The 11,609-nt window shown below is 44.1% G+C and overlaps 1 protein-coding gene across 1 annotated transcript in view; it reads right to left on the bottom strand.

Annotated features, from left to right (window-relative positions):
- celsr3 (cadherin, EGF LAG seven-pass G-type receptor 3) overlaps positions 1-8,094 on the bottom strand; it is a 289,689-nt gene extending 281,595 nt beyond the window's left edge. The window contains exon 1 of the mRNA XM_078543033.1: positions 4,614-8,094. Coding sequence (XP_078399159.1) covers positions 4,614-8,094 — 3,481 coding nt within the window. The remainder of the gene's footprint in view (positions 1-4,613) is intronic.
- Between the last annotated feature and the right edge of the window lie 3,515 nt (positions 8,095-11,609).

Raw genomic sequence — 11,609 nt, forward strand, 5'->3', positions numbered from 1 at the left:
CACTAGTATTGATGTAGGTCACAGTAAAGCCTGTGTCCCAGCACCTCCCACCTGTTTAGAAGTAAGCTGTATAACAAATGCAGGCCAGTCCCTAAAGCATAAGCAGGATTTTTAACACACTATACATTCTCAAACCTGCAGCAGTCTATAGAACCAGTGTTAGTGCTTTGAGTTATCTTTTAGGAGCAGATCAGGTCAGCCAGCTAGCAGCTGGGCTCCAGGGTCTTTACAAATGTAAATAAATCCAACAGAAAATTCAAATGAGTTCAGTGATTCCAATTAAGCAGACACCAATTCAAAACCTGAAAATGTATTCCATCGTATTAAGTTGACCAAACAGGAGCAAGGCATCACAGCCAACAAGATGCTATCAATGCAGTGATGCATGTATAGAATTGGCACTCTAATAACCTTCAGACTCAGCCCATTCATAAGTAAACTAAATAGTAATGAATCCCTGGAATAAAGCGTCTCCCTAAACTAAATAGTAATGAATCCCTAGAATAAATCATCTCCCTCTCCTGGGATAAGAAATGGGACCTTTTAAGAGCCAATGTGGACTGCATTTATAATTTTAAACTTTTTTTAAAGGAATAATAGTCCAGGTAACTGAATTAAAATATTTATAGCAGTCATTCAAGTCTCCAAATGCTATTTTAATTCCAAGTGGAAATTTTTAAGGTTGTCATCTTGGTTGTCAAGTATCTCAGTATGATCACACACAAGATGGCTGCCTAATCATATTCTACTGGCTGAAATATTTTTTGCACCAATATGAAGTACAATACCTAGTGGCTCTTGAATTTTTTTTTGTATAAAATATTTCCACCAATGTAATATATGCAAGGATTCATATTAGCATGTTATTTCACATGCTTTGAATCATATATTCTCCTCTCTCCCATTTCAAAAAAACTGCTTGATTTCTCCGTTCACAGAAGACAACTCTCAAAAAGGGGGCAGCTATATCCTGTTATAAGCAAATAGCCATTTAAAATAAACAAAATCACTTTTTCAATCATGTAAATACCTTTAAATTACCTGGAAATCAATGGAAAACATACCAACACTGTAAACATTTAATCATAAAATTCTGACAGAAGATAGAAGTGGTCGAGAGTAATTATCTACTATATGTATACTTCATTCTGTCTTTATGACTCGATGGAGTTTTACTGCACTGATGGTTATTTAACTGCGTTGCAAAGTGTTTATCTGCTCCACCTGCTTGGGATCGATACCAACCTGAGCAAGCTCACTGATCGAAAGGCAGACTTGTTTGGCCACAATCCCAGCTCAATATTATATGCTCTAAAGAACCAAGGATTTTGGATCAGTAAGCCATTGCAAACTATGTGGTCTCCACGGTGCACCTCTGAGTTTAAAACACCCTCCTCAGAAACTCACTTCAGAGGATCTAGCACCTTAGTTAAATTTACCAGACGACGACGAACTTGACACCAGCCTTTCACTTCTACAATCCAGTCTTACATTCAGTCCAGAATAACGACATAACGGTCTCCCAACTGTGTGTCATACATGAAATGAGAGTGGGTAATTTCAACATAATTCTTAGTAAGAATGCTAGCTTTGTGCTGTGGGTTCATACTTGCCAAGAATGGTTGAGGTGAAATGAAAAACGTTAGGCTGGCCCAGTTAACACTTTTGATTTTACAATTAAGGCATATTGACAACACAAAGTAGGGAAACTGTTCCTTTGCATCTGACCATGCTGCTTCTGACCAAGCAGCCAATGATATTGACACTGGATTAAAAAAATTGGAGAATACTCCAGCCTCTCACTCAACTCTTTCACCTCAATGAGCTCAGCTTGTCTGCATACGAACATATGAATTAGGAGCAGGAGTAGGCCACCCCCCACCCCACCCCCCTATCTATCTAGCTCTGCCTTAAAAATATCCAGGGGCTCTGCTTCCACCTCCTCTTGAGGAAAATAGTTCCAAAGACTCTCTACCCCTCTGAGAAAAAAAATTCTCATCTCTGTCTTAAATGGGCAACCCCTTATTTTTAAACAGTGAGCCCCTAGTCAGCAATAAAACTCGCAACCTCTCATGTGCACTGACTGCTGTAAAGAGTTATCAGTCTTTCCTCAAAATATCAGAAACTGATGGAAAACCAGACAATACCTTCTATTGGAAGAAGTCAGAATAAGCAAAAGGTATTGAAAAAAATACAGGATTGGGCCTAGAAGTTTTTGGGAGAGGAAACAGGAAAAAAGGTTCTAATTTAATATTGCCATGCTGTGAAGTGGCAATATGTGAGCTGTCACCTGTGATTCTGTACATACCATGATAACCATATCACTGAGAAGTAATAAGTAAAAGGACCAAAAAAAACAAGGCATTAGGTTAACCCTGTGCATGTCCATGTACAGTGCCGGCTAGCAGGTGAAATGGAGCGCCTATTTGTGTACACAGCCTTGGAGGGGGCTGGTGCACAGGAGGGATTTAAAAATATAAAGTATTTCTTTCCTTCTATTATGTTAGCAAATTTAGATATAGGTTCAACATTTCATCTGTTTCAGATGGCATTTTATCTGAGTTTTGGAGTCATATGTGACATTTTGTCAGATCATATAATGCAGCTTCTGGTTCTAAAATCTCAAACTCACTCCTGGACAGGATACAAGAAAAAGCTTGCCTGAAGGTCAATTTTTGTGTCATTCTGGGCTCCAACTTCATTCCTTCTGCTGCAGACGACTTTGGCATTTGCTATTTTACTGATGTGACTCAATTTTCTTCTTACTCCCATAAAAGCTCCAAATATACCATCCAACACTTTCTTTTTCCCTTACATCTTCAGTGTGTTTAAAACAGGATTCAACATACCATCCCCTACTTGCAACCTTTTTTCCCCCAGGATGTGGAATCAAAGCAATTTCATGCAATTCCATCAAGTCTTTATCACACATGCAATGCAAATGCTTTTAAAAATTTAAGCTTGGTGTCATTTAATCAGTACTTCTTAATTTTCCTCATCTTCATCCCTACTCTTATATCTTTGTGATGCACTGCGATTTGGCCTTTGGCGCTTCATCTATTTTTCTCAATAAAACTAAAAATCAGTATAGCCAAAACAAGATCACAAACTACTTATGGAAACAATTATAATGTCTACTGTAATTACAGTTTATGACATTACGAAAAGACCTAAACAAGATCAGCAGTATGTGGATATTGAATCTAGGTGGCACCTAGAAACTCACATCACAAGTCATGTTTGACTGTTTTCAAATGTCTGTAACTTCTCATTATAATGGTGAAGCTCTGTTTCAAATGCAGGCAAGTGCAGACCATAACAGACGTTTGTTATCAATTGAATTCAAATTCAATTTCTACATGCTGTAAAAATTCTCAATGTACTGTACACTAAAAGTTCAGCAAATATACTTAAGTTGTTCCAGTGTGTATGTCAAACTTCTAGTTAAAAGAAGCAAAGACAATGCACATGGACACAGTTTATGCACTAAATTTTACATCATTTACACACTTTTTTTATACAATGTGCTGCTTGTTACTAGCTTTGAATTGTAATTCCCTAAACAGCCTCATTGAAACACTTGCATTAGGGCTTAAAATACCGATAACTAATAATTTACATCTTAGGAGTATATAAAGCCAGATCAGCCATCAGACAAAATGAACTTTCATTGCTATGTAATCTCCGCCAGAGCAGAATTTTTCAATAGACTTTGATCACAATTACAACAAAACAAAAGCAAAATATCGTGGATGCTGGAAATCTGAAATAAAAACAGAAAATGTTGGAAATTCTCAGCAGGTCTGGCAGCATCTGTGAAGTGAGAAACAGAGTTGACGTTTCAGGTCGATGACCTTTCATCGGAACATTTCTGATGAAAGAATGGTCATCGACCTGAGACATTAACTAGGTTTCGCTCTCCACAAAGGCTGCCAGACCTGCTGAGAATTTCCAACATCTTTTGTTTTTATATTTGATAATAACTAAGAGGAAGAACATTTTTCTGAAATTTAAAATTAGTTATTACAACCTCCTTAGCAAGCAATGTACAAGTCCTAATGCGATTCTCTTAAAAATGAGGAATATATATTATAAGAAAACAAATCAACTGCTTCAATCAAGATGATACCTTTTATATAATTTCCCAGAATTTGTGCAATGCTAGTTATTTCAAAAAGGTCATGAGCCTTCTTGAGTCATTGTGACTAAACAACCGAGTGGCTTGCTAGGTCACTTCAGAAAGCAGAAAATATTAACCATGCAATGTGGATTGCATTAGGCAATTAGGCAAATCACATTTGGCAATTAGGCAAATCACATTAAGCTAGACCAGGTGGGGGTGACAGATTCCCTTCCCTGAAGGGCATTAGTAAGCCAGTTGGGTTTTACTAGTAATCCAGCATCTTTTATGATAATTTTCTTCCATTACTATCCCATAATGTACCAGATTTAGTTTCACAATGAGCTATAAGGAATTTGAACATGACATATTAGGCATCTAATCCAATATTATAACCATTATACAATCATACACAATCACTGGTGAAAAGACAAAGCAGCCTGACAACCCTCTTACAAGTAAACATCATATGCTACACACGTCACAAGCTTACCTGTGACTGTCACCAACATGGATGCCACTAGTGGACGATTATTGTCTAGCTTCCGGCTCAGCCGCAGTTCACCACTTGTCTGGTTAAGGTTCATTAAGCTCAGCTCATTCCCTCGCTCAAATGTGTAGAACAGTCGATCTGAAACATCAGGATCATAGGCGGGGATCTTGCCGATGACTCCTGAAGGGAAGGTGTTTGACTTGTTGGATATGTAGTTGTTAAAAATGATTTGGAAGTTCTTAAGGACAGGACTATTGTCATTCTGATCAATCAGGCGAATGTGCACAGTGGCTCGGCTCACAAGAGGCGCAGAGGTTGCTTGCACGACAATTACATACTCAGATTTTACTTCATAGTCCAGGTCAGTAAGGGCTGTGAGTTCTCCAGAAAAGATATCCATCTGGAAGATCTCAGGAATGTTGCCTTCCACAATTTGGTACATAATCTGAGCATTTGTCCCCTCATCTGGATCAGCTGCTGTGATTTGTCCCACCACTGAACCAACAATGCTGTTCTCCTTCACAAATACCTCAAATTCATCAGCAGGAAACACGGGTGCATTATCATTAACATCCAAAATATTGACATGAATATGAACTGGAGTCCTACGCACAGGGATCCCCCGATCTACTGCATAGGCAGTGAGGTCATATATTGGGACACTCTCACGATCGAGCCTTCGGACAGTTCGGACAATCCCTGATGTTGGCTCAATGGTGAAATCCCCGTCCCCATCCTCTCCATTCTGGAAGGTGTACTGAACCCTTCCATTGGCATGGGCATCACGGTCAGTAGCCGATATCTGCAAGACACTGGTAAAGGGCGGGGCATCTTCAGAGACTGAGCCCTGGTACTGAACATTTACAAATACTGGTGAATTGTCATTGACATCCTTGACCATGATTTCAACATAAGTAGTATCAGATTTCTGTGGAATCCCATTGTCTTTGGCAGTGATAGCTAATGTGTAGGTCATTTGATCTTCATAGTCAAGCTCTGTCTGTAGTGTTATGGCACCTGAATTTGGATCAATTCGAAACTGAGGAATGTTATCATCCAAGTAGTAAGTTATCCTAGCATTCTCCCCAACATCATCATCTGTAGCACTAATTACCACTACAGTGCTCCCCACTGGACGATCTTCATTGACATTTACTGAATAATGTGCACTTTGAAACACTGGCCGGTGTGTATTTGCATCTGTAATATTGACATGTACATGGCATGTATCATGAAGTGTGCGATCAGAGGCTGTGATTGTTAGGACATAGCGTCTCTCCTGCTTATAATCCAAAGGCAATGCCAGTGTAATGAGGCCCATGCCACCCTGGGTGCTGATACTGAAACGGTTCCTTGTATTCCCACCTGTAATCTGATATGTGACCACCCCATTCACATCTCGATCCACTGCAGTTACTGTCAGTACACTGGTACCCACTGCAGCATCTTCATTTAAGCGGATAAAGTACTCTTTCTGGTTAAATTCTGGTCGATTATCATTAACATCCATGACTGTAATCGTGACACTTGCTGAAGCAGACAGAGGTGGAGAACCATGATCCCTAGCTTCTACTCCAAAGGAATAATGTTCAACAGATTCACGGTCCAGTTGTGCACTCACTGTGATCCAGCCTGTTCCACTGTTGATCACAAAAGGTGTGTCTGGGGCTGTGTCTGTCAGTCTGTACTCCAGCCGGGCATTTTCACTGTAATCTGCATCCACAGCTTGGATATGGATCACAGAGTGTCCAAGTGGGGCATTTTCAAGAACAGATACCTGAAATGGGGTGCTCACAAAAATGGGAACATTGTCATTAACATCCACCAACTGAATACTGACCATTCCTGTATTGTTGGATAAGGGTGGGCGTCCTGCATCCTGAGCACGAACACGCAAGGCATATTCACGCTCCACCTCAAAATCTAAAGGTGTCACCACCTCAATGGCACCAGTAATACTGTCGATGGAGAACTGCCCCCTACTGTTTCCACTAATTATATTATAATGGACCAAAGCATTGTTATCTTTGTCCTGGTCTGTGGCAGTAATTCGCAAGATCGGTGTATGTGGCCTGATGTCTTCTCTCACCTGGACAATGTAACGTTTCTCACTGAACTGTGGAACGTTGTCATTTTCATCCAAGACAGTTATGTAAACTTTTACTGTGGCACTTTTAGGACCAGGGTCTTTACCTTGGTCATTGGCTTCTACAATTAGGGAGTATTTCTCCATGGTCTCTCTATCCACTGATCCACGGGTAGTAATCAAACCCGACCTGGCGTCAATGTCGAAAACAGCATGTGCAGCTTGCTGATTCATGAATCGATACCTGATATTGGCATTGGAAGGAGAGTCTATATCTGTAGCTCGGAGCTGCAAGATGGGATAACCTTCCTCTACGTTCTCCCGAATGGTTTCCCTGTATTCGGTTTGTTCGAACACCGGGTCGTGGTCATTGGTGTCGCTCACTGTAATGGAGATCATGGTGGTGGCAGAGAGGCGAGGGATGCCGTGGTCGACAGCTGTGATTCGGAAATAGTGCAAGTCCATGCTTTCCCTGTCCAGGACTTTACTGGTCGAAAGCAGTCCTCTCTCCACGTCAATCGTAAAATAATCCATGGACCTGCTGTCCATTAATGAAGCCATAGAGTAAAACAGCCTCCCAGCCTCTCCAGAATCTGGGTCCACTGCAGTAATGGAGATTACAGGAGTCCCCGGAGGCTGGTTCTCCGCCACCTGAACCTGGTAATTATACTGCGGGAAATGAGGGCGACGATTGACCGATCTACTAGCTCTCGTTATTGGCAAAGGAAAGACGGCTCTCTTCTCCCGCCTGCCAAATCGGGGATTAAATGTATCAAATTGCATAGCTTTGCTGGAGTTTAATTGGAAGAGGAGACGCAGATCGCTTTTTGAATGGCTCCTTGGCCTGAGTCCAAAGAGCAGAGTTTTCAAACAACCTTTGGCGGTTTTAAAAAACTGTAGACTGTGAAAGACTTCGCAGCTGAGAGGACGGGAAAGGTTTGTTGTGGGTGCCCCGAAGCTCTTTGTTCTGTTGCCCGGATTGCAGAGTCTTTGAGCAGAAGCTGTTCCTGCCGGAGTGCCGGGAGCTGTCCATGCCGCGGCTGGTGCTGAAACCTCTTCATTCAAACAATGCGGTCCCGGCTTCGAACGCAGGTGTACCAGGCACGATTTTAGACACAGGTTGCAGTTTTGTGGATTTGGAAAACGATAAAAATATCCATTTGTACAACTGAATCTACTTTCCCTTAAATGCGATTCAGACCGGCCTGTCCTGTTTTTAAACGGAGCGTATATCATGCATCGACTCAAACACGGGTTAACGTATGGATTCATGTGTCGGTGTAGGAGGAAACGGGTAAAAGTGTGGCTGACGCTCAGGTTCTTTTCCTGCTGTGTGCAACATTTGTAACATGCTTTGTCGGCGCTTAAAACGTGACACTCACAGAGACGATACATAACGCTGCTCACAAGCAGGTCTGGACAATGTTGCCAACACACTTCCAATTCCACATTCCTTTCTTCGCCTTTCAGGTACTCGCGGCCTCTCTTAACATTCCGGGTCTTTAAGGCAGCCTGAACCTCAGCACAGTCCCACGAAATTTTCCCGTTCCCTCCAGGCCGGGCGTCCGAACTGCTTTGATGGTGATCCTGATGGCCTGCACGCTGGTCCCAACACAGTATCCTTGAGCTATTGTCCGGGCCCTGACCCAGTGGGGGGACATAGACGGGCTGCTGGACCAGGAGGCTGGCCTCGCGCCCCCCTTGCATGGGACCTGCACCTTGCCCCTTCCTCTCCGAGGGGAGCCTGCAAGGATTTTTCGCACAGGACAATAAAACGCACTGACCATGAGTCCGGTGGAAACCGCCGCAGCGATCCCGCCAGCGCAGGCTGTGTAGGAGTTTCCTTGCTGCCGGACTTCTGAGGCCTCTGGCCCCCCAGTTCCGACAGGCTTCGTTGACCAAGTGACTGGCTAAATCCTCTCCGCCATCCCATTGTGCGCTGTCCGGTGATTTTCTCTTTCTCCCGGCCTGGGCACCGCCACCCCTCTCGGCGTGCCAGGACCCGATCAATAAGCCTCCATTGCAGCAGGACGCTCGGCCCAGAGCCGCTGCCCCGCCGCCGTGCCCTCCTCTCCTGCCGCCGGGCTGCTGGGCTTCCCCCGGGCACGGCGCTGGGCCGCTGAGCCGGCTCTGCCAGCAGCCCGGGGGTGGCTGGAGGAGGAGGAGGAGGAGGAGGAGCCGGCGGGGCCCCAGCAGCTCCAGCGAGTCCCCGGAGCTCGGCCAGGGCTCTCGCGCCTGGTTTTCCGCCCTGAGCGCGAACAAAGGGCTGAGGGGGAGAAGGAGGAGGACGAGGAGGAGGAGATGGGGGGAGAGGCGGCCCATCAGCAGCGCCGCCATCGGTCAGCCCCTTCTCTCCAACCGCCGCTCTCGGCTCCTCGGCGGCCCTCGCACCCTCAGCCGCCCCGGGGCCCGACACCGCCCTCCCGCAGCCCCGCTCAACATCCACCCCAAGCCCGCTCCTTCCCCTTTCTTTTCCCCTTCCCTTCCCCTCCGGCTCCCGCTTCACCCTCAGCGCCTGTCCCCCTCCTCGCCCTCCCTCTCAGGCTTTCCTCCCCGCTCCGGGACACATCTCCTCATCCTCACTCCGCTCGCGCTTCCAACATGGCACCCGGCGCCCGCCAATGGTCTGATCCACCTCCGTGCCCCCCAGCCCCGGTCTGCCTCTCTCTCTCTCCACACCTCCCCCCCCCCCCCCCCCGCACCAACCTTAATGGTACATCCCAACTTCCGCCTCCAACCTCCCTTCCCAACACCAACCTGCTGTGACTGTTTGAGATGCCTTCATCATTGACACTGGCAAAATGTGCTGGCAGTTTCAGAATCGCGGGATTGTTACAGCGTAGAAGGAAACCATTCGGCCCGTCGTGTCTGCACCTGCTCTCCGAATGAGCAATTCGCCTAGTGCCATTCTCCAGTCTTTTTATTTTTGGAGCCCTGCACTAAATAACAGCCTAATTCCCTTTTGAATGCCTCGATTAACCTGCCTCCACCACACTCTCAGGCAATGCATTCCAGACTCTAAACCACTCGCTGCCTCAAAATGTTTTTCTTTCTCTTCTGGCTTTTGCTTCTTTTCCCAATTACTTTAGATCTGTGTCCCTCTGTATCCCCACCTGAGGCTGATGCATTTTAATCCCCTTTGAGGATTCTTTCCATTTAGTTGAAGATCCTTTACTGGAGAAATTGCTTTCTAAATTTTGTAAAATTTAACAAATAAAATGTTACAATGTGTGTTTCAGTTCATAGAAAGCTCTCTAACAAATAACAATTTGCATTTCTTTAGAACGTCTCTCAGGCAGAGAGACATCCCAAAATTTATAGTGTGTGTGCGGGGTTAAAGAATCGACATGGGGGAGGGGGTAATAGAAGGAAAAGAAGGGCTAGGAGGACAAAAGAAAAGATAAAGAATCATGGATGGCAGTAAAGTATAATGACCCAAGGTCTAGCAAGCCACAAGGTGTAAAAACAATTTCTACACTGTAATATGGTCCACAAACATCTTTTCATAAAAATGTTTTATGGTTGATGTCAAGAACATTTGTTAGCTTCAGTTTCCAGCTGACTATTTTTTCTCCGACTGCAGATGAGGCACAGCATCGGCAACAACAGGAGACACTCAAATATTCAGAATGCAAGAAATAGATGTGGTACCGCCAGGTTTTACTGTAACATTGGAAATACTTATCATGCCAGACAGCATCTGTAAAAAGAGAAACCAAGTTGTTGTTTCAGCCTAATGACCCGATGGTCAGTAGCAATGCATATTTCTAGCGCTTTGTATTTTTATTTCAGATTTCCAACATCTGCAGTATTTTGCTTTGGCTGTACTGTAAAGATCCTAGTTTATGTGGAATTCTGCACCCCAGCAATACTGTTATCGAACTCAAGACCTATTGAGTCTCTCGCTCCAGTGGTATGAGCTGCCCTGCTCCTGCTGGCTCCTAGCTATAGATTCTGCCACAGCATCTGTTGCTCCTTCTGGCTGCTAACTGCAAATTCTAATGCTGCTTCCCATCCTTCCCTTCCCAGCCTTCTCACTCCTGCTGGTTGTTATGCTGCCAAGTTTTCTCATGCTTTCATGTTCTTGTTTCTACTGCTTCCACTCCTCTTCCCGCAACTCTCCTGCTAATGATTTCTCTGTTGCTCCTGCTAGCTGCCCTAATGATTCCCCTACTCTTGCTCCTGTGATCTACCTGGCTGGCTCTCCTGGTCATGGATGGCTTGCTACATCTTGGCAATTTGGCTGACCTTGCTGGGCTGTCTGAATTAGACAGGATAAACTCCCTTCCCAAAAATATTTGCATGTTTTAATTGGTGTGCTTTTGCATATCATGGATTAGCATATATGCATATATATAATAACCTCTAAATTACTGGAAAAACATATCAAATAAAATGTGATAAATGAAAAGTTTCTGAAGCATGTTTCAGCTCCCTGGAAATTGCTCATGACTATTTTGAGGAGGTTCTTGAAGACAGAGAGGAAAGCGACAAGGCAGAGATATTACGGGGAGAAAGTACCAGAGGGCAAGGATATCATGGCTGAACAAATAGCCACCAATGAGGGACAGGTTGATGTTGAAGAAGTGTAGAGTATATACAGCGAGAAGAGACTGCTGAGGTAGGGTGAGGCAGGATGAAGATCATAAAATTAATTTGCTGGGAAACAGGAAGTCAGCGGAAGAAAATTTGATCCTTGTTTTAGATCTTTTGCAATCAGAAAATGGTTAATTACTCCAAAATTTATTGAAATTCTGATTCCTTTTAATATGGACCAATCTAACATCACAAATTCAGCTCAGGTTTGCATCACAGTGCCAACCTTCCCTGGATGCTTCAGATAAGAATATAAGAACATAGGCATTAGGAGCAAGAGGAGGCCCTTTGGCCCCTCGAGCCTGCTCTGCCAT

Source organism: Cetorhinus maximus, chromosome 6 (assembly GCF_964194155.1).
Source record: "Cetorhinus maximus chromosome 6, sCetMax3.hap1.1, whole genome shotgun sequence".
Taxonomy (NCBI): domain Eukaryota; kingdom Metazoa; phylum Chordata; class Chondrichthyes; order Lamniformes; family Cetorhinidae; genus Cetorhinus; species Cetorhinus maximus.